At 46.0% G+C, this 22000-nt stretch overlaps 1 protein-coding gene and 1 pseudogene across 1 annotated transcript; both read right to left on the bottom strand.

Annotated features, from left to right (window-relative positions):
• The window catches only part of LOC119360595, a 41703-nt pseudogene extending 31328 nt beyond the window's left edge, over nt 1-10375 (bottom strand).
• Nucleotides 10376-12368: 1993 nt separating this feature from the next.
• LOC119362408 (thiamine pyrophosphokinase 2-like) lies at nt 12369-14794 on the bottom strand. Its single transcript, XM_037627623.1, has 3 exons — nt 14331-14794; nt 13965-14214; nt 12369-12699 (listed from the first exon to the last, which is right to left on the bottom strand). Exons 1-3 carry the CDS (start codon nt 14472-14474, stop codon nt 12578-12580), a joined length of 516 nt encoding a protein of 171 aa, XP_037483520.1. The 5' UTR covers nt 14475-14794; the 3' UTR covers nt 12369-12577.
• Nucleotides 14795-22000: the final 7206 nt, after the last annotated feature.

Here is a 22000-nt window from a genome sequence, read left to right as displayed (position 1 = left end):
TGTTGTGCATGATCACACAAGCGTGCATGATGTATCAAAGCATTTTTTGATCCCAAAATCTAGCCGGTCCTCTCACAATAGCAAATTGGGCTTGCAAAATCCCAAATGCTCTCTCCACATCTTTTCTAGCCGCTGCCTGAGCATTGTGGAAATCAAGATTTTTCTTACCTTCCGGCTTTTTCAACGGCTTCACGAAGGTTTGCCACTTTGGATAGATGCCATCCGCTAGATAATAGCCATAGTTGTACGTACGACCATTTTCTACAAACTGCACAAGTGGCAACTCACCGTTTGCAATCTTATTCATCAGTGGTGACCGATTGACAACATTGATGTCATTCAAAGATCCAGGCATTCCAAAGAATGCATGCCAAATCCAAGTCTCCTGATCGGCCACCGCTTCAAGGATTATAGTGGAACCCTTTTTTTGGCTGTGGAATTGCCCATGCCATGCCTTTGGACAATTCTTCCAACTCCAATGCATGCAATCTATTGAGCCAAGCATGCCAGGAAAGCCGCGCGCTTTGTTCATCGCCAATAGCGTTGCGGCGTCTTCAGCCGTGGGAGATCTCAAATACTCCTCGCCAAACACTTGCACAATTCCCACTGCAAAGCGCTTGACACACATGATGGCTTGGCTCTCACCCATAGCCAAGTGATCATCAACTAGATCAGCAGGGATACCGTATGCCAACATACGCAAAGCGGTTGTCACCTTCAGAAAGGTGCTATGCCCGAGCTCTCCGGTGGCATTCCTCCTTTGCTGGAAAAACCGGTCATGGCTCGCTAGTTTCTCTGCAATGCGCCTGAACAAGTCGGTGCTCATCCTAAACCGGCGACGAAAATACGACTCCGGGTATGTGGGATTCTCCACGAAATAGTTCTTCATCAATCTGTTATGGGCATCAATCCTATCTCTCCAAATTTTCTCCCGACCCATAACCGAACCACCGTGCTTCGGTTTTTTATTGATATGCATAGGTAGGATCATTGCAAGATCCTCCTCCTCTTCCATATCAAATTCTTCTTCGGAAGAATCATATGACGAACTCATCTACAATGTTCAATACTATACTATAAAAACTACAATTCAAAACATGCACCAAACTCATGAAGTTTGAGCAATACATACCTTGTAGGCGTTTTGTCAAACACCTTGCGGGCGCGGTGCGGCAGCGAGCACTCGGGCGCTGTTCCTCGCACGACAGAGGCGCGCGAGCGCCGGCGGGACTAGGAGGGGATGGGGCGGAAGCGCGGCAGCGCGGGGATAGGCCGGGGAAGCACCTGAACGGCACCGGGGGGCGCGGGCGACGGTGGCGGCGCGGCCGGATGGGGGTGGAAGTGGGAGAGAAAGTGCGGGCGCGAGCGCTCGAGTGTGCCGCGCGCTGTAGCGGGCGCCTGAAATACACCGCGCGGGACAGTGTTTCCGACAGCGCGTCCAACTCGTTATAGCGCGCGCGCCGTTTTTGCGCGCCCGTTGGAGCGACCCGCCGCGTTGCGCGCGCGCTAAAACGGACTTATTTGCGGCGCGGCGCTAGTTTAGCGCGGCTGTTGGAGATGCCCTAATACAGTGTTATTGATACCATCTTCAACTTAAGGTTCGGCCAGTTACTCTATTATCAAAATAATTTCGCAAAATTTCCGAAGGATGGAAACAACAGAGTACAAGATAAATCGAGCAACCACAGACCAATAAAAATCGGGGATCCCTCGTGCGATCACCGGCGGCGCACAAGGGCCTCGTCGCCTCCTGATCTCCTCGTGCGATCAGATCCTACTTTTCCGGAGCGGCCATAACCTCTCTTTTACAACGGTGCACCTAGCTTTATATATTAGCCGGCCTCCTATAACTTGGTTGTTAAGTAACCAAACTCACGCATAGAATAAAAAGAAAAGCAATCGATTGAAAGAAATTTGGACTCTGCTAAAACTAAAAAAATACTTGCCTTTTACATCTCCGCAATTTATTTACTTCTATCTCTCTCTCTCTATCTCTATAACTAAAAAATTGATTGTCTCCATATAATTGGGTGCGCCATATTTTCTGCTTGCATGGTAGGTGGGCCCCAGCCAATTTCCTTCAAGGTTACTAGACTCCATGCATCCCACGTTCTGCATGCACCTTTCACGAACATCTCTTTGCGTGGCAAGAATAGAAATAGGAAATCTGCACCCTTTCCCTTACCTCCTTGATCATCTAATAAAAAATAGGAATCTCCACGTACACCAATAGCGTGCAAACTGAGCCCTCCAAAATAGTATTTGTACGTGTGGGAGTCTTGTGATTTCTTTCTCTGGCTAACTGACAAGCATACATCCAGCTGATCCTTCTTTCCTTGATTTGAACCTGAGCCATGCAAGGGATCAACAAGCATGCACGTATCTTCAGCTAGAGTTGCAACCTCCTCCTCGTAGTTCTCATCAAATCTAATGTATTTTTCTACGTAAACATCTCTGGCCTCTAAACCTCTAAACCATTGATATGTGGAAAAGTTTCAAGAACATTGAGAATGCTCACATTCGCCCTGGCCTTATCATCCTCTCCCCCTTGAAACGAAACCATCCTCGGTTTCGACTCAATCTCTGCAGCAATATTTTGATGTATGGATTTAGCAACGACCACACAATTTTCAGTAGATTCGACCATATCATTTTTAGCATCTTCTTCTTCTTTTACGTTCTTCTGATGTTCTCTCCTCCAAGCAATAAAACGATCCCGACCCATAGGCACGAGGTCATACTTCTTACCCATCTTAACGGTATATACGTGTGTTTAACAATCATATGAAACATCGTGTTCTTTGTACCATGGCTTGCCCAACAATAAGTGACATGAAACCATCGGAGCAGGAATCACGTCACACAAAACCGTGCAATAATATTTTCCCAACAAAAACGGTACCTTGGTTTGATGTGTGACACTGAGCTCTTCATGACCCCAACGGAATGAGTATGGTTGTGGGTGTGGTGTCATTGGCAGTTCCAACTTCTCCACCATCTCGATGCTTGTCGCGTTGATCAAACTCATGTGGTCGAGTGTCATAGCACATGATCTCTCTTGTACCACAACACGAGTATGAAAAAGTCCATCCCATCGGCCTTCCTTCTCCAACTGAAATCCATAGCTTAGCTTCAATGATAATCCAGTCATCTTCCGCACACTGTTGTGAACAACCTTGCTCTGAATACCACCTGATGTAGACCGGACCTCGATGGCGAGATCTGATCCGTTGTTGCGGCCCGACCTTTCACGACACTCCACCACCAGCAGTAGCAACCTCTCGCCCGCGCGCGCGATGTACACGAAGTAGAGGGTTTGAACCTTGCGGCCCAGCACGAGAAAACCAATCTCGACGAAGGTACTCACGCGCAAAACAATTTCCACAAAGAGAAATCGCAACACTGAGGTTTTCTAAAGATCCCTCAAAAACTTGATACGGTTGTCCACCCTGAAAAACACATCGTGTCTATTTTATAAAATAACCTCTCTTTTTTTTGAGAAGTTTTTCATTCATATCACGAATCAGTACAACGAAGTTGACCCTTACAAGCACACTGAAACGTAAACACAAAGGACCATGAACACCTAGAGTATTCTAAAACAACCATAACACAAGAAGATCTCCGGAGCCCTGGGTCATCATCCCTAAATCTTGAGAGAAGACCCCTGCAGCAGAAGCATCTGCAACCAGTCGCAAGCAGGTCATCATCTTCGACCACGGTACAATTGCTGCCACGCTGCTTCCTCCTTTCTTGACAACAGCGCTGAGAGGGCATGGACATCAATCCAACACACCTGCAACAGTCTTCGCCATCTTTGACTTTGAGTACCGCGAAAAGTGTCCCTTCCGGAAGGAAGAGAACTCGAGTCATCCGACCGGTCCAGCACCGCGGCCGGGCCATCCGCCCGGACAAAGCAGGATCTCCCACCAGCATCAGCGCAGAGGAAGGAGAAGAACAGCAGCAGCAAATCATACCAACAAGGAAGAAGAAGGGTCTTCGTCTCCCTGCATCCATCGCCCATCTGAGAACCCAAATGGCTAGTGCCGATGGACCTCCAGCCACCATAGCCCGCGACCTCGACGAGATCCGGGGATCCCCAACCCCGCTGGCTCCTAGACGAAGGCAAAAGCCTCGCCTGACCACGAGCGGAGCCCGGAGAAACTTATTCCGACGCGACATCACCGCAACGGCCTCGACAGCGTCTCCCTCAACCCTAACCCTACCACACACCCACCTAGCGAACAAACCCGAGGTTCCCCCTCCCTCCCGACGCCGAAGCGGCCGACGGAGAGAGAGGGAACCGGAGGCGTCACCGGCGGCGCGCAAGGGCCTCGTCGCCTCCTGATCGCCTCGTGCGATCAGATCCTACTTTTCCGGAGCGGCCATAACCTCTCTTTTACAACGGTGCACCTAGCTTTATATATTAGCCGGCCTCCTATAACTTGGTTGTTAAGTAACCAAACTCACGCATGGAATAAAAAGAAAATCAATAGGTTGAAAGAAATCTGGACTCTGCTAAAACTAAAAAAATACTTGCCTTTTACATCTCCACAATTTATTTACTTCTATCTCTCTCTCTCTATCTCTATAATTAACAAACTGATTGTTTCCATATAATTGGGTGCGCCATATTTTCTGCTTGCATGGTAGGTGGGCCCCAGCCAATTTCCTTCAAGGTTAATAGACTCCATGCATCCCACCTTCTGCATGCACCTTTCACGAACATCTCTTTGCGTGGCAAGAACAGAAATAGGAAATCTGCACCCTTTCCCTTAACTCCTTGATCATCTAATAAAAAATAGGAATCTCCAGGTACACCAATAGCGTGCAAACTGAGCCCTCCAAAATAGTATTTGTACGTGTGGGAGTCTTGTGGTTTCTTTCTCTGGCTAACTGACAAGCATACATCCAGCTGATCCTTCTTTCCTTGATTTGAACCTGAGCCATGCAAGGGATCAACAAGCATGCACGTATCTTCAGCTAGAGTTGCAACCTCCTCCTCGTAGTTCTCATCAAATCTAATGTATTTTGCTACGTAAACATCTCTGGCCTCTAAACCTCTAAACCATTGACATGTGGAAAAGTTTCAAGAACATTGAGAACACTCACATTCGCCCTGGCCGTATCATCCTCTCCCCCTTGAAACGAAACCGTCCTCGGTTTCGACTCAATCTCTGCAGCAATATTTTGATGTATGGATTGAGCAACGACCACACAATTTTCAGTAGATTCGACCATATCATTTTTGGCATCTTCTTCTTCTTTTACGTTCTTCTGATGTTCTCTCCTCCAAGCAATAAAACGATCCCGACCCATAGGCACGAGGTCGTACTTCTAACCCATCTTGACGGTATATACGTGTGTTTGACAATCATATGAAACATCGTGTTCTTTGTACCAGCTTGCCCAACAATAAGTGACATGAAACCATCGGAGCAGGAATCACGTCACACAAAACCGTGCAATAATATTTTCCCAACAAAAACGGTACCTTGGTTTGATGTGTGACACTGAGCTCTTCATGACCCCAACGGAATGAGTATGGTTGTGGGTGTGGTGTCATTGGCAGTTCCAACTTCTCCACCATCTCGATGCTTGTCGCGTAGATCAAACTCATGTGGTCGATTGTCATAGCACATGATCTCTCTTGTACCACTACAGGAGTATGAAAAATTCCATCCCATCGGCCTTCCTTCTCCAACTGAAACCCAAAGCTTAGCTTCAATGATAATCCAGTCATCTTCCGCACACTGCCATGAACAACCTTGCTCTGAATACCACCTGATGTAGACCGGACCTCGATGGCGAGATCTGATCCGTTGTTGCGGCCCGACCTTTCACGACACTCCACCACCAGCAGTAGGAACCTCTCGCCCGCGTGTGCGATGTACACGAAGTAGAGCTTTTGAACCTTGCGGCCCAGCATGAGAAAACCAATCTCGGCGAAGGTACTCACGCGCAAAACAATTTCCATAAAGAGAAATCGCAACACTGAGGTTTTCTAAAGATCCCTCAAAAACTTGATACGGGTGTCCACCCTGAAAAACACATCGTGTCTATTTTATAAAATAACCTCTCTTTTTTTGAGTAGTTTTTCATTCATATCACGAATCAGTACAACGAAGTTGACCCTTACAAGCACACTGAAACGTAAACACAAAGGACCATGAACACCTAGAGTATTCTAAAACAACCATAACACAAGAAGATCTCCGGAGCCCTGGGTCATCATCCCTAAATCTTGAGAGAAGACCCCTGCAGCAGAAGGATCTGCAACCAGTCGCAAGCAAGTCATCATCTTCGACCACGGTACAATTGCTGCCACGTTGCTTCCTCCTTTCTTGACACCAGCGCTGAGAGGGCATGGACATCAATCCAACACACCTGCAACACTCGTCGCCATCTTTGACTTTCAGTACCGCGAAAATGTCCCTTCCGGAAGGAAGAGAACTCGAGTCATCCGACCAGTCCAGCACCGCGGCCGGGCCATCCGCCCGGACAAAGCAGGATCTCCCACCAGCATCAGCGCAGAGGAAGGAGAAGAACAGCAGCAGCAAATCATACCAACAAGGAAGAAGAAGGGTCTTCGTCTCCCTGCATCCATCACCCATCTGAGAACCCAAATGGCTAGTGTCGATGGACCTCCAGCCACCATAGCCCGCGACCTCGACGAGATCCGGGGATCCCCAACCCCGTTGGATCCTAGACGAAGGCAAAAGGCTCGCCTGACCGCGAACGGAGCCCGGAGAAACTTATTCCGACGCGACATCACCGCAACGGCCTCAACAGCGTCTCCCTCAACCCTAACCCTACCACACACCCACCTAGCGAACAAACCCGAGGTTCCCCCTCCCTCCCGACGCCGGAGCGGCCGACGGAGAGAGAGGGAACCGGAGGCGTCACCGGCGGCGCGCAAGGGCCTCGTCGCCTACTGATCGCCTCGTGCGATCAGATCCTACTTTTTTGGAGCGGTCATAACCTCTCTTTTACAACGGTGCACCTAGCTTTATGTATTAGCCAGCCTCCTATAACTTGGTTGTTAAGTAACCAAACTCACGCATAGAATAAAAAGAAAAGCAATCGGTTGAAAGAAATTTGGACTCTGCTAAAACTAAAAAAATACTTGCCTTTTACATCTCCGCAATTTATTTACTTCTCTCTCTCTCTCTATCTCTATAACTAACAAACTGATTGTCTCCATATAATTGGGTGCGCCATATTTTCTGCTTGCATGGTAGGTGGGCCCCAGCCAATTTCCTTCAAGGTTAATAGACTCCATGCATCCCACGTTCTGCATGCACCTTTCACGAACATCTCTTTGCGTGGCAAGAACAGAAATAGGAAATCTGCACCCTTTCCCTTAACTCCTTGATCATCTAATAAAAAATAGGAATCTCCACGTACACCAATAGCTTGCAAACTGAGCCCTTCAAAATAGTATTTGTACGTGTGGGAGTCTTGTGATTTCTTTCTCTGGCTAACTGACAAGCATACATCCAGCTGATCCTTCTTTCCTTGATTTGACCCTGAGCCATGCAAGGGATCAACAAGCATGCATGTATCTTCAGCTAGAGTTGCAACCTCCTCCTCGTAGTTCTCATCAAATCTAATGTATTTTGCTACGTAAACATCTCTGGCCTCTAAACCTCTAAACCATTGACATGTGGAAAAGTTTCAAGAACATTGAGAACACTCACATTCGCCCTGGCCGTATCATCCTCTCCCCCTTGAAACGAAACCGTCCTCGGTTTCGACTCAATCTCTGCAGTAATATTTTGATGTATGGATTGAGCAACGACCACACAATTTTCAGTAGATTCGACCATATCATTTTTAGCATCTTCTTCTTCTTTTACGTTCTTCTGATGTTCTCTCCTCCAAGCAATAAAACGATCCCGACCCATAGGCACGAGGTCGTACTTCTTACCCATCTTAACGGTATATATGTGTGTTTGACAATCATCTGAAACATCGTGTTCTTTGTACCATGGCTTGCCCAACAATAAGTGACATGAAACCATCAGAGCAGGAATCACGTCACACAAAACCGTGCAATAATATTTTCCCAACAAAAACGGTACCTTGGTTTGATGTGTGACACTGAGCTCTTCATGACCCCAACGGAATGAGTATGGTTGTGGGCGTGGTGTCATTGGCAGTTCCAACTTCTCCACCATCTCGATGCTTGTCGCGTTGATCAAACTCATGTGGTCGATTGTCATAGCACATGATCTCTCTGGTACCACAACACGAGTATGAAAAAGTCCATCCCATCGGCCTTCCTTCTCCAACTGAAATCCATAGCTTAGCTTCAATGATAATCCAGTCATCTTTCGCACAGTGCCGTGAACAACCTTGCTCTGAATACCACCTGATGTAGACCGGACCTCGATGGCGAGATCTGATCCGTTGTTGCGGACTGACCTTTCACGACACTCCACCACCAGCAGTAGCAACCTCTCGCCCGCGCGCGCGATGTACACGAAGTAGAGGGTTTGAACCTTGCGGACCAGCACGAGAAAACCAATCTCGACGAAGGTACTCACGCGCAAAACAATTTCCACAAAGAGAAATCGCAACACTGAGGTTTTCTAAAGATCCCTCAAAAACTTGATACGGGTGTCCACCCTGAAAAACACATCGTGTCTATTTTATAAAATAACCTCTCTCTTTTTTTGAGAAGTTTTTCATTCATATCACGAATCAGTACAACGAAGTTGGCCCTTACAAGCACACTGAAACGCAAACACAAAGGACCATGAACACCTAGAGTATTCTAAAACAACCATAACACAAGAAGATCTCCGGAACCCTGGGTCATCATCCCTAAATCTTGAGAGAAGACCCCTGCAGCAGAAGGATCTGCAACCAGTCGCAAGTAGGTCATCATCTTCGACCACGGTACAATTGCTGCCACGCTGCTTCCTCCTTTCTTGACACCAGTGCTGACAGGGCATGGACATCAATCCAACACACCTGCAACAGTCGTCGCCATCTTTGACTTTGAGTACCGCAAAAAGTGTCCCTTCCGGAAGGAAGAGAACTCGAGTCATCCGACCGGTCCAGCACCGCGGCCGGGCCATCCACCCGGACAAAGCAGGATCTCCCACCAGCATCAGCGCAGAGGAAGGAGAAGAACAGCAGCAGCAAATCATACCAACAAGGAAGAAGAAGGGTCTTCATCTCCCTGCATCCATCGCCCATCTGAGAACCCAAATAGCCAGTGTCGATGGACCTTCAGCCACCATAGCCCGCGACCTCGACGAGATCCGGGGATCCCCAACCCTGCTGGCTCCTAGACGAAGGCAAAAGCCTCGCCTGACCGCGAACGGAGCCCGGAGAAACTTATTCCGACGCGACATCACCGCAACGGCCTCGGCAGCGTCTCCCTCAACCCTAACCCTACCACACACCCACCTAGCGAACAAACCCGAGGTTCCCCCTCCCTCCCGACGCCAGAGCGGCCGACGGAGAGAGAGGGAACCGGAGGCGTCACCGGCGGCGCGCAAGGGCCTCGTCGCCTCCTGATCGCCTCGTGCGATCAGATCCTACTTTTCCGGAGCGGCCATAACCTCTCTTTTACAACGGTGCACCTAGATTTATATATTAGCCGGCCTCCTATAACTTGGTTGTTAAGTAACCAAACTCACGCATAGAATAAAAAGAAAAGCAATCGGTTGAAAGAAATCTGGACTCTGCTAAAACTAAAAAAATACTTGCCTTTTACATCTCCGCAATTTATTTACTTCTATCTCTCTCTCTCTATCTCTATAACTAACAAACTAATTGTCTCCATATAATTGGGTGCGCCATATTTTCTGCTTGCATGGTAGGTGGGCCCCAGCCAATTTCCTTCAAGGTTAATAGACCCCATGCATCCCACGTTCTGCATGCACCTTTCGCGAACATCTCTTTGCGTGGCAAGAACAAAAATAGGAAATCTGCACCCTTTCCCTTAACTCCTTGACCATCTAATAAAAAATAGGAATCTCTAACTGAGCCCTCCAAAATAGTATTTGTACGTGTGGGAGTCTTGTGATTTCTTTCTCTGGCTAACTGACAAGCATACATCCAGCTGATCCTTCTTTCCTTGATTTGAACCTGAGCCATGCAAGGGATCAACAAGCATGCACGTATCTTCAGCTAGAGTTGCAACCTCCTCCTCGTAGTTCTCATCAAATCTAATGTATTTTGCTACGTAAACATCTCTAGCCTCTAAACCATTGACATGTGGAAAAGTTTCAAGAACATTGAGAACACTCACATTCGCCCTGGCCGTATCATCCTTCCCGGATCTTGCCTCCGCCTCCAAGATTCTCTTACCTCCCGTGAGGACGACCATGAGATCATCCTCCTCTTTCACCAAGGTCATCCCATCCTCCTCTTCCACCGTTTTTGCTTCTCCACGACGATGCCTTCCCTGCTACATGCATCGACGAGCGCCTGTACCGATTCAAAAGAATGATTCACACCTGGATGGCATGTTTCTGTATTGCATGACAGATAAGAAAAACCAGATCTCTAAATACTCGTTATCCAAACAACCACGTACGTTGTATTGGACCCAAACGAGAATAGCCTATAGTCACGGAAAACAAGCAAATAGTGTTTCCTACCCTAGCCGCCGCCGCCGCCAGACGACTAGGGCGAGACACTTTTTCCTCCGATCTCCACCGGCCGATGCGCTGGCCCCCTCTCCCTTCGATTGCTGCTCCAGCGGCAGGAGGGAGGGGGGACCCCGTTCCTCCGCTCTGTAGTTACGTTTTGGATTTGTAGGTCGTGGTGCGTCATTGGGGTGGTGGGAGCGGCGCCCGGACGAATAAATCTACCTCAACCCCACTCCCACACCGGCGGTGTCCTTCATGGCGGCGTCTCGGAGTTGATGGCATCGTGTCTCTGTCGATCCTTCATATCGACAGCGTTAGGGTTCATGGATGGTGTTGACGAGGCGGCGGCGACGACTCCATCAGGTGTGTCTCTCCTTCTGCTCTGTCCCTGTTGCTGTGGCGTTGTCTCCGACGACATGGTGGAGCAGGGAGGTTTGTCGTTTAGGAGTACGCGCAGACGGTTGTCTACGCAAGTGACAGCTGAAAGATGGAGTATCTTGTGTTGGGTCTGTGGTCGAAGGCCGACAGTTCTGGTTTCCTTCTCCGACGTTGTTGTCATGCGAGGGTGTCAGTTCTGAAGTTCGATGTCGTGTCCGGGGACATGTTGCCCCGGTCTGATTCTTTCAACGGCTATGGTTTTGCTTTTGGCAAACTACTTTGGAGGTCCGTAAAGCTGCTGATCAGCGATGGAGCCGCGTCGAGCTTGGGCGAAGAGGTGATCTGTCTTCTTACCCTTTGATGGCCGCTTCGGTGGTGTCGAAGGAAAGGAACAGGCGCTGGTATTTTGCATATCTTTTCAGTCATGTATGATCGGTGCTTACGTGCCTCGTAACTTGATCTTTATTCTATATAGATGAGACACGTATTACCATGCAAAAAAAGAAAAAGAAAACAAGCAAATAATCCAAGCCGACTCCAATTACCATCGGCGCGTGCGTATCCGTTTCCAAAACCAAACGCGATTCCAGGTCGAGATCCTACAGGTTAGTTACATCTAATCTCCTGGTTGGCATCGATGGCGGCCACCCATCACCCTAGCCAGCGCGGGTGAAAGCGCGGACGTGCCCAATGCACTCTCCGACCATGTCCGACGCGTTCTTAAGCGCCGCCGAGACCGCGCTCGCCGCCTTCCGTGGCCGCGGTCGCCGCAGCGGCCCGCTAAACTCCGGCACACGCTTCAAGAGGCTCACGTTCAGGCTAGACCAGGATGCCTACCGCCGCGCCAAACCCTACTGGATATCCAAGGACGACGACCAGGAGCCCGACGGCGACAGGGTTGACGGCCTCGCCCTCGCCCACCCCGCCGCGTCCCAACTCGAAGTGCTCCACCTCGAGTGCCGGAGTTACGGATACCAACACCGCCCGCGGCTCGAGTCCCTGCCGTGCGCCGCCACGCTCCGGCTGCTGGAGCTCACCCACTGCAAGCTCGACCCGCCGTCGGCATGGCCGGCGCGGTCCGCGGTCCTGCGAAAATATAAAATAGCACAGCTGCACCCGGGCCCTCTCTATCTAGCCATCCATTCTGCGCATCGCGATTCGTGCAAACACATTTTTCTTTTTTGTTTCTCTCACATAAAACATATTTTGAAGTTCAAACCTTTGCAGCGTAGCAAAGTTTTCTATCTAGAATCTAGGATAAATCTTTTAGATTTTTTTGTCAAATATAAATATACAAAAACGATTTTTTTAATTGGTATATAAAGACATGGTCGATCGTCATCACTCCTGGACGCACAAAAAACGTACTATTGGACACCATTATGATAATCTGGCGGGTCTCCATCTATCTGATAACAGAGGTTTCAACCACGAGCCACAAGATATCATTTATATTTATCAGATACAAAACAACTTATGAGCACAAACACAGCTGCACTGTACAAGAGCTGAGCTGATAGCATACAAGATCAACAAAGATTTTACAAAAAAGGAAACACAGCAGACGATTCCAATCATGTGGATGCTCTTCAGGTCAGATTTCGAAGAGAAATTGTCCACAGAAGATCCGCATCTGACTGCACAGTTACTTTATCTGAATCCACGATGTTGGATGTGCTTATCATGCTCCCAAATCTCATCTCTGCATCACCTGGAAGCACAAAAGGTTTGCACAAAATTAGCCCATGCTACGAGTAGCAAGGCCATCGCATTTGAAATGGAATGGAAAACCACATTGCTTTCTTCTAAATATAAGCCCTTTTAGAGGTTTCAATACGAACTACATACAGATGTATATAGACATATTTTAGAATGTGATTTCACTCATTTTGCTCCGTATGTAGCCCATATTGGAATCTCTAAAAAGGCTTATATTAGGAACAGAGGGAGTATATATGTTAATGATGGCAAAAAAGGGTTTAACTTGCAATCACGCTATATTCATTTTTGATCAAAAGGATCCACCTGTCCACTTCTTTAATTTGACAGGGTTTATATGTTTTTGGTCCAGCCATTAATTTTACTGGCAGTTGCTTCAATGATTTCATTGGAAAATAGGGTAATCTTAAGCATCAAAGAAGGGTCTCATTTAGCCCGCATACAAAAACACGGACCACATTCACCTACTGCACATCACTTGTGCAAATTAGTGCTAGAAAGGTTGAAAGGCAAGACCAAAAGAAAACCATAGTGGTAACACATACTCCCTCCATTCACAAATATAAGATGTTTTGATTATTTCAATATGGACTACATACGGACTGAAATGAGTGAACAAACACACTAAAACGTGTCTATATACATCTTGACAAAAAAGGTTAGAACATCTTATATTTGTGAACGGAGGTAGTAGTTTGAAATTCACATGCATATAGCATCAACTGTATACTAGGGATATACTAGGTGGAAGATGTGGTCGACAGTGATAGAACCTCTCTTTGGAGAGACTTTATCCCACACTCAGCATTCCCTAGGATGATATTGTGCACAAAGTTGGTACACTAGTAGACTTGAATATTGGTAGCTCCCCATTAGTACACACAGCTACAGCATGTCGAACCTGGCAGACACTGGCTGCAAGGCTCGACCTGATTACACTTTTGCTGTTAATGGGCAGAGACACAGTAGTGCAGCCTGAATGGCATGGGTCATCCAGCCAGACAAACTACATTACGTATGAGATACAACTAAGCCCGGCCCATGTTCAGCAGGCCCTATGGATCGAAGCCAATGGACAAACTCATCCTATTTATCAAACCAAGGAAACGCATGAAGAACCACTAGGTGCTAGGCCCAACCAATACCTCAAGCCACACAAATGAGCCCAATTAGAAATTTTGCTGGACAATTTTTTAGTGCATATAGTCAAACTCTCAAACCGCAAGACAACTGGTAAAACAAGCAGAAGAAATTTACTCAGGTTCCACTTGAGGCCAGTGGTTGTAGTGCTTGTAGATGGTGCTCCAATAGGAAAAATTCCACAATGCGGTCCTTCTACAGACGACTCAATATATATCTCATGGTGATGCGTTTTGGGAAGAAGTTGGATCAAGCAATCATCTGACAGAAGGACAATTCGCATGTCCGAGAACACATAGAGAACATTGATATTTGCAGCCTCATGATCAAACCTTCCACCAAGTGCTCCAGTAACAAGAATACAAAGCTACATAGAACCAAAAAAAGACTTAACTTTGTGTTTTGATATTGATAGATCATATTAGCCGGTAGAAGATAGCAATAAAACCAAGTAGCAAATTAGACAGTACAGCCACTACTTACATTAGCCTTTTCCTGATCAGGTGTGCGATGGCGGATACTGGAAATACACTTGTGCAAATCTGTTGTCTCTTGGTTATGTGATTTATCAGAAATTTTGGATCCCTGCGTAGAGAACAGTTTAACAAAACGATGAGCCAATGACATCCTGATCACATTTGTAATACGACTAGTGCATCAGTGCAAAATTCATTGTGTTACATTCAGATCAACAAAAACGTGCACTCCACTTGATCTCAAAAATCAGATTTAAAATAGTGTTATCCTTTATACTCCCTCCATTCCCTTATACAAAGCCACAAACTCAAAATACAGGTACCAAGGCAAAATTTAATGATTGCTTTGCAAGTCAACTTTTCTTCTCGTTAACCGGGATTACTAATATGCCCGCATGCATGCAAGGGAGAAATGAGAAGGAAGTAGCAAAATATCATTATGACTACATGAATGCAAGTTTAAACAAGTTGCTACTACGAGAAAACATCATTAAATACTACGCTTGATAAGATTTTTCAATGAGTACATACCTTAATAAATTTTTGAAATAGTTCAAAATGGAACAGTCAAAGAAGGAGTTCTTGCCTGTGTTACAAGGTGTGAAGTTGAGTAAGACTCAAGACCCGACCATTGCAGAAAATAGAAAGAGAATGAAAAGTCATTCCCTATACCTCAGTCATAGGTTCTATAAAAGTATGCTATGCTGTGAACCAGACCTATTGTATACCTTGCTCTGTGTTTGGCAAAGGAATACAATTTTGATCTAATAAGTAGATCACCGGACATGGGTCAAAAATATCCTTAGTGAGGACTAATGAGATGTTTCTCAATTATGGAGGTGATAAAAGAGCCCGTCGTTAAAGTTACAACGATGTAAGCTTTTACACCAATCCAGATGACTCTAAGTCTCAATCTGGATACATATTGAAAGTGGGAGCAATTAGCTAGAGTAGCTCCGTGTAGAGCATTGTGGACATAGAATATTTGCAAAATACATACGGCTCTGAATATGAACAGACCCGTTGACTAAGCTTCTCTCACGAGCAAAACATAATCATACCTTAGTACTCTTTTGGGTGTTAATCACATAGCGATGTGAACTAGATTATTGACTCTAGTAAACCCTTTGGGTGTTGATCACATGATGATGTGAACTATGGGTATTAATCACATGCAGATGTGAATATTGGTGTTAAATCACATAGCGATGTGAACTAGATTATTGACTCTAGTGCAAGTGGGAGACTGAAGGAAATATACCCTAGAGGCAATAATAAAGTTATTATTTATTTCCTTATATCATGATAAATGTTTATTATTCATGCTAGAATTGTATTAACCGGAAACATAATACATGTGTGAATACATAGACAAACATAGTGTCACTAGTATGCCTCTACTTGACTAGCTCGTTTATCAAAGATGGTTATGTTTCCTAACCATAGACAAAAGTGTTGTCATTTGATTAACGGGATCACATCATTAGGAGAATGATGTGATTGACATGACCCATTCCGTTAGCCTAGCACTTGATCGTTTATTATGTTGCTATTGCTTTCTTCATGACTTATACAAAGTTCCTGCAACTATGAGATTGTGCAACTCCCGTTTACCGGAAGAACACTTTGTGTACTACCAAACGTCACAACGTAACTGGGTGATTATAAAGGTGCTCTATAGGTGTTTCCGAAGGTACATGTTGGGTTGGCATAATTCGAGATTAGGTTTGTCACTCCGATTGTCGGAGAGGTATCTCTGGGCCCTCTCGGTAATACTCATCACCTAAGCCTTGCAAGCATTATAATTAATGAGTTAGTTATAAGATGATGTGTTACAGAACGAGTAAAGAGACTTGCCGGTAACGAGATTGAACTAGGTATTGGATACCGACGATCAAATCTCGGGCAAGTAACATACCGATGACAAAGGGAACAACGTATGTTGTTATGCGGTTTGACCGATAAAGATCTTCATAGAATATGTAGGAACCAATATGGGCATCCAGGTTCCGCTATTGGTTATTGACCGAGAATAGTTCTAGGTCATGTCTACATAGTTCTCGAACCCGTAGGGTCCGCACGCTTAACGTTACGATGACAGTTTTATTATGAGTTTACAAGTTTTGATGTACCGAAGTTTGTTTGGAGTCTCAGATGTGATCATGGACATGACGAGGAGTCTCGAAATGGTCGAGACATAAAGATTGATATATTGGACGACTATATTCGGACACCGGAAGTGTTCCGGGTGATTTCGGAGAAAACCGGAGTGCCGGAGGGTTACCGGAACCCCTCCCGGAGAGTTAATGGGCCACATGGGCCTTGGTGGGAAGAGAGAGGGGCGGCCAGGAAGGGCCGCGCGCCCCCTCTCCCTCTGGTCCGAATTGGACTAGGAGGGGGGGCGCCCCCCTCTTTCCTTCCCCTCCTCTCCCCCTTCCTTCCCCTCCTAGTAGGAGTAAGAAAGGAGGAGTCCTACTCCTACTAGGAGGAGGACTCCTCCTCCTGGCGCGTCCAACAAGGGCCGGCCGGCCTCCCCCTTCCTCCTTTATATACGGGGGCAGGGGGCACCCCATAGACACATAAGTTGATCTATGGATCGTTCCTTAGCCGTGTGCGGTGCCCCCCTCCACCATATTCCACCTCGGTCATATCGTCGCGGAGTTTAGGCGAAGCCCTGCGCCGGTAGAACATCATCATCGTCACCACGCCGTCGTGCTGACGGAACTCATCCCCGAAGCTTTGCTGGATCGGAGCCCGGGGATCGTCATCGAGCTAAACGTGTGCTGAACTCGGAGGTGCCGTACGTTCGGTGCTTGGATCGGTCGGATCGTGAAGACGTACGACTACATCAACCGCGTTGTGCTAACGCTTCCGCTTACGGTCTACGAGGGTACGTGGACAATACTCTCCCCTCTCGTTGCTATGCCATCACCATGATCTTGCGTGTGTGTAGGAAAATTTTGAAATTACTACGTTCCCCAACACCATGAAGCTGCAATACTCTCCTAATCTGCATGGCAGGTTGATGTATATCTTAATGTGTTCTAAGTGGCTTATTTATGCAGAGATGTTATCCTGCAGAACATCTTTTGAAGAACACACCTATATGAGTCTGATTGTCAGACGTCGCAATCTATGAGAGTAGGGTTCTCTCTAGTAAACTCATGAAAGGTGACGGAGTATGACGCATAAGCTCCAGCCGCGGGGAAGACCCACGGTAGCCACGTACCGGTCAAGGCTTTATGTGAAGCTAGATTCGCACAAAACTTGCAGTTCAAGGCCCAGTCCACTGTTCAAGTTGCTTACTAGTGTAGCATAGAGTTCTAGGTGGAAGTTCAACTTAACAGTCTCCATTGCAGTACCGGTATATAAAACAGTGTTTTGGAACCAAAGGCAAATTTCTGTGTGCCTCTGGGATCTGGTGGGGGATTGCTGGAATTTAGTCTATTTTGGGCAGCCCAATAACTATTTCAGAAATTCCTAATAAATTCTAGAGGCCCACTTAGCCCATTTGTGCAAGGCAAGGGATACTACTAAAAGTTTAGTCCCATATTGCTAGTTTAGTGGGAGTTGGACCTCCTTATAAGGGGGGTTCTTTCCCCACTTGTATGAGCATGAGAACAAGAGGGACATCCACGCGCGCTCCTCCTCCGCCGCCCGCCTCGCCACGCCACGCCTCGTCACGACGCGCCGCTGGTTGCGGGAATGAGCCGATGTCTAAATTTCTGCCACGCACTACGGGTATACGAAAGGTCACTCGGGAGATGGAAAGTTTTGCTGTAGTGGAAATTAAATGCGAACGCTGCACCCTTCGGCTGCTGTCTGTTTGTTTCATCTCCCTCGGTCCCTTCAGCTCCCGGCGCTGCCCTCTCGCCTCCTTCTCTTGCGCCTATAAAAGGGAGGTCGCTCCTCTCAGCAAGAGGCACTAGAACTACTTCTTCCTCTCGCCACCGGTTCCTGAGCACTGCGCTGCTGCTACGATCTTCTCCATCCCGTCTTGCAGCGTGCACCGCAGGTCGGGACAGTAGGCCTCCGAAACCGCATTCTTTGAGTCCTGTACGGTAGAAGGGTGATAAGGTTTTTGGGGAGCGCTCTGCGCAACTACTGGCTGATTCATCACGGACGATCCGGTCGCCGACGACTACTTCCCCGACGACGACTTCTTCCCCGACGTCCACGACCTCCTCGACAACATGACAGGCGAGGACACCGACCCCAAGTCCAGCGCTTCTGCTGCTGCTGTGCCGTACGTGTTCTTCTCCTTTCTGCTAGTAGTCCTGCTATAGTTCTTGGCTCTAGTTTCTGTCCTACGTATGTTAGGTTCTATGTCGTATAAGCAACTTCATCTAGTGACTGTTCTAGATGTGTTTACCTCAAGTTCATATATGCAGACGATGTTTACCTTCTCTCTGTCAGATTGCATGACTTGCTTTATATTTGCTATTTTAGTCATGTTTTATCTACTATTTCTGTTAATAAAATCATTCGGTAAATTGCTCAGATTTCCAACAGCTTGTGCTACTTCATGTTTCTTTTTGCACATCATGTTTCAGTGTTTTGTGTTTTTGTCGAAACTGCTATGACCAATAAAAGGTAATAAAGTGTTTAAATTTCAGGGGAGTGGTGTGCTGCTATGATGTTGCATAGGAGAATAGGCTATGCAAGTGGAATTGATACTCTGGTATTTTGTTAGTTGGTATGGCAGCCTTGATACTTCATATAGCTTTTTTTACAAAACATAAACAATAGTATAGACTATATTTTTCGTTTCATCCTGATATTGTAGGAATATAATCTGAGCTGAACTAATCTCATTTGAATATATGCCATCCATTTCATAGATTTCTACTCACTTTATTGTTCGGCGTAGTTGAATTGTCCGTGTCCAAAATGCATATGATTTTATTTTGTACGCTCACCCGATGCCACCACACAATTACAACTTATAATAACCAGTTCTTTTTAAATTAATTAAATATAAGTGTATACTGATTTCAGCATTAGGGAAATGTTTTATAGATTCCTCTTCAATTTGAATCACAGGAAATGGAGAGCTCACCGAGAGTCCGTTGGAGAAATCTACATGCCATCATGAAGAAAGAGGGAACAACCCGGTATGCAAAGAGTGTAAATTGTAGTTCTATTTTCTTCTTCATACAAATCTTTGTTTTGGGACCAATTCATGTTGTATACTGAAATCATATTCTGTACTATAATCATGTTGTTCTAAGAAGTATCAAGCTAGAATTAGCTTGTCCAGTGTTTTGATATGTTTAACAATGTGGGTTCCGAAGATTAATTAGTAGATTTAAGCATAGTGACTCGATATGTTTAACAATGGGGGTTTGGAGGATTAATTAGTAGATTAATTAGTAGATTTAAGCACAGTGACTCGATATGTTTAACAATGTGGCGTTCGGTTTACCTAAAAATACAAACTAAATGATATCACAAACATTATATATATTTTAAAAATATATAAAAAAAAATAGACGTGCGTTGCACGTACAAGCTTACTAGTAGGAAAAATTCCACAATGTGGTCCTTCTACAGACGACTCAATATAGATCTCATGGTGATGCGTTTTGGGAAGAAGTTGGATGAAGCAATCATCTGACAGAAGGACAATCCGCATGTCCGAGAACACATAGAGAACATTGATGTTTGCAGCCTCATGATCAAACCTTCCACCAAGTGCTCCAGCAACGAGAACACAAAGCTACATAGAACCCCCAAAAAGTAAGTTAAATAGTAGAATTAGAACCAAATATACCTGAACATCACATAACTTTGTGTTTTGATATTGATAAACATATTAGCCGGTAAAAGATAGCAATGACACAAAGTACCAAATAAGAAAGTACAACCACTACTTACATTAGCTTTTCATGATTGGGTGTGCGATGGCGGATACTGGAAATACACTTGTGCAGATCTGCTGTCTCCTGGTTATGTGATTTATCAGAAATTTTGGATCCCTGTGTAAAGAACAATTTAACAAAACAATGAGGCAATGACATCCTGATCACATTTTCAATACAATTAGTTCACCAGTGCAAAATTCATTATATTATATACATATATTCAGATTAACAAGAATGTGCACTCTACTAGATGTCAAAACTGAGACTTAAAATAGTGTTAGTTAAGAGCATCTCCAACAGCCGCGCTAAGCGCCGCGCAAAAAATATGTTTGCCGCGCGCGCTTCGGCTGGTTTAGCGCGGCCGCCAGCGCTGGCTCCAGCAGCCGCGCTATAATGCAGCGCGCGCGCCGCTCCAGCAGAGCGCAAAAATACAGCGCGCGCGCCGCACAAACCACATATACATTCAAAGAAGAGGAGCAAAAATGATTAAACAAACAAAATAAATCAATAATAAATAGTTCAATTTCGTTATCATTACAACTCAAACAAATAGTTTATCGTTCGGTACAACAACGAATGCAATAAACACAACAAATAGTTCATCATGCAGAAATCATCATGCTCTTTGTCGTCCATGCCATGCCCACCACTCTTCAATCAGATCATTCTGAAGTTCATTGTGCGTTGCGGGACGCCGAATGGCGTGATAGGAGGCAATAAAACGGGGTACCCTTTCAGCTCTCCGTCGCACTCGCACGGGATGTCCCAAGAGCTCATACTATGAGTAGTCTAAATCTTGGCCACGCTCATTCTCGATGATTATGTTGTGCATGATCACACAAGCGTGCATGATGTACCAAAGCATTTTTTGATCCCAAAATCTAGCCGGTCCTCTCACAATAGCAAATTGGGCTTGCAAAATCCCAAATGCTCTCTCCACATCTTTTCTAGCCGCCGCCTGGGCATTGTGGAAATCAAGATTTTTCTTACCTTCCGGCTTTTTCAACGGCTTCACGAAGGTTTGCCACTTTGGATAGATGCCATCCGCTAGATAATAGCCATAGTTGTACGTACGACCATTTTCTACAAACTGCACAAGTGGCAACTCACCGTTTGCAATCTTATTCATCAGTGGTGACCGATTGACAACATTGATGTCATTCAAAGATCCAGGCATTCCAAAGAATGCATGCCAAATCCAAGTCTCCTGATCGGCCACCGCTTCAAGGATTATAGTGGAACCCTTTTTTTGACTGTGGAATTGCCCATGCCATGCCTTTGGACAATTCTTCCAACTCCAATGCATGCAATCTATTGAGCCAAGCATGCCAGGAAAGCCGCGCGCTTTGTTCATCACCAATAGCGTTGCGGCGTCTTCAGCCGTGGGAGATCTCAAATACTCCTCGCCAAACACTTGCACAATTCCCACTGCAAAGCGCTTGACACACATGATGGCTTGGCTCTCACCCATAGCCAAGTGATCATCAACTAGATCAGCAGGGATACCGTATGCCAACATACGCAAAGCGGTTGTCACCTTCAGAAAGGTGCTATGCCCGAGCTCTCCGGTGGCATTCCTCCTTTGCTGGAAAAACCGGTCATGGCTCGCTAGTTTCTCTGCAATGCGCCTGAACAAGTCGGTGCTCATCCTAAACCGGCGACGAAAATACGACTCCGGGTATGTGGGATTCTCCACGAAATAGTTCTTCATCAATCTGTTATGGGCATCAATCCTATCTCTCCAAATTTTCTCCCGACTCATAACCGAACCACCGTGCTTCGGTTTTTTATTGATATGCATAGGTAGGATCAT

Source organism: Triticum dicoccoides, chromosome 2B, assembly GCF_002162155.2.
Source record: "Triticum dicoccoides isolate Atlit2015 ecotype Zavitan chromosome 2B, WEW_v2.0, whole genome shotgun sequence".
Taxonomy (NCBI): Eukaryota; Viridiplantae; Streptophyta; class Magnoliopsida; order Poales; family Poaceae; genus Triticum; species Triticum dicoccoides.
Note: the sequence above shows the minus strand (reverse complement) of the source record. Positions and strands in the feature narration are given on the sequence as shown.

Excerpts from the sequence above, each read along its gene's own strand:
- LOC119362408 (XM_037627623.1), bottom strand. The coding sequence starts at position 14,474 with ATGTCATTGGCTCATCGTTTTGTTAAACTGTTCTCTACGCAGGGATCC. Across the intron at positions 14,215-14,330 it reads CTGATCAGGAAAAGGCTAAT|CTTTGTATTCTTGTTACTGG; the intron begins GTAAGTAGTGGC and ends GGTTCTATGTAG. Across the intron at positions 12,700-13,964 it reads TGGCCTCAAGTGGAACCTGA|GTGATGCAGAGATGAGATTT; the intron begins GTAAATTTCTTC and ends TTGTGCTTCCAG.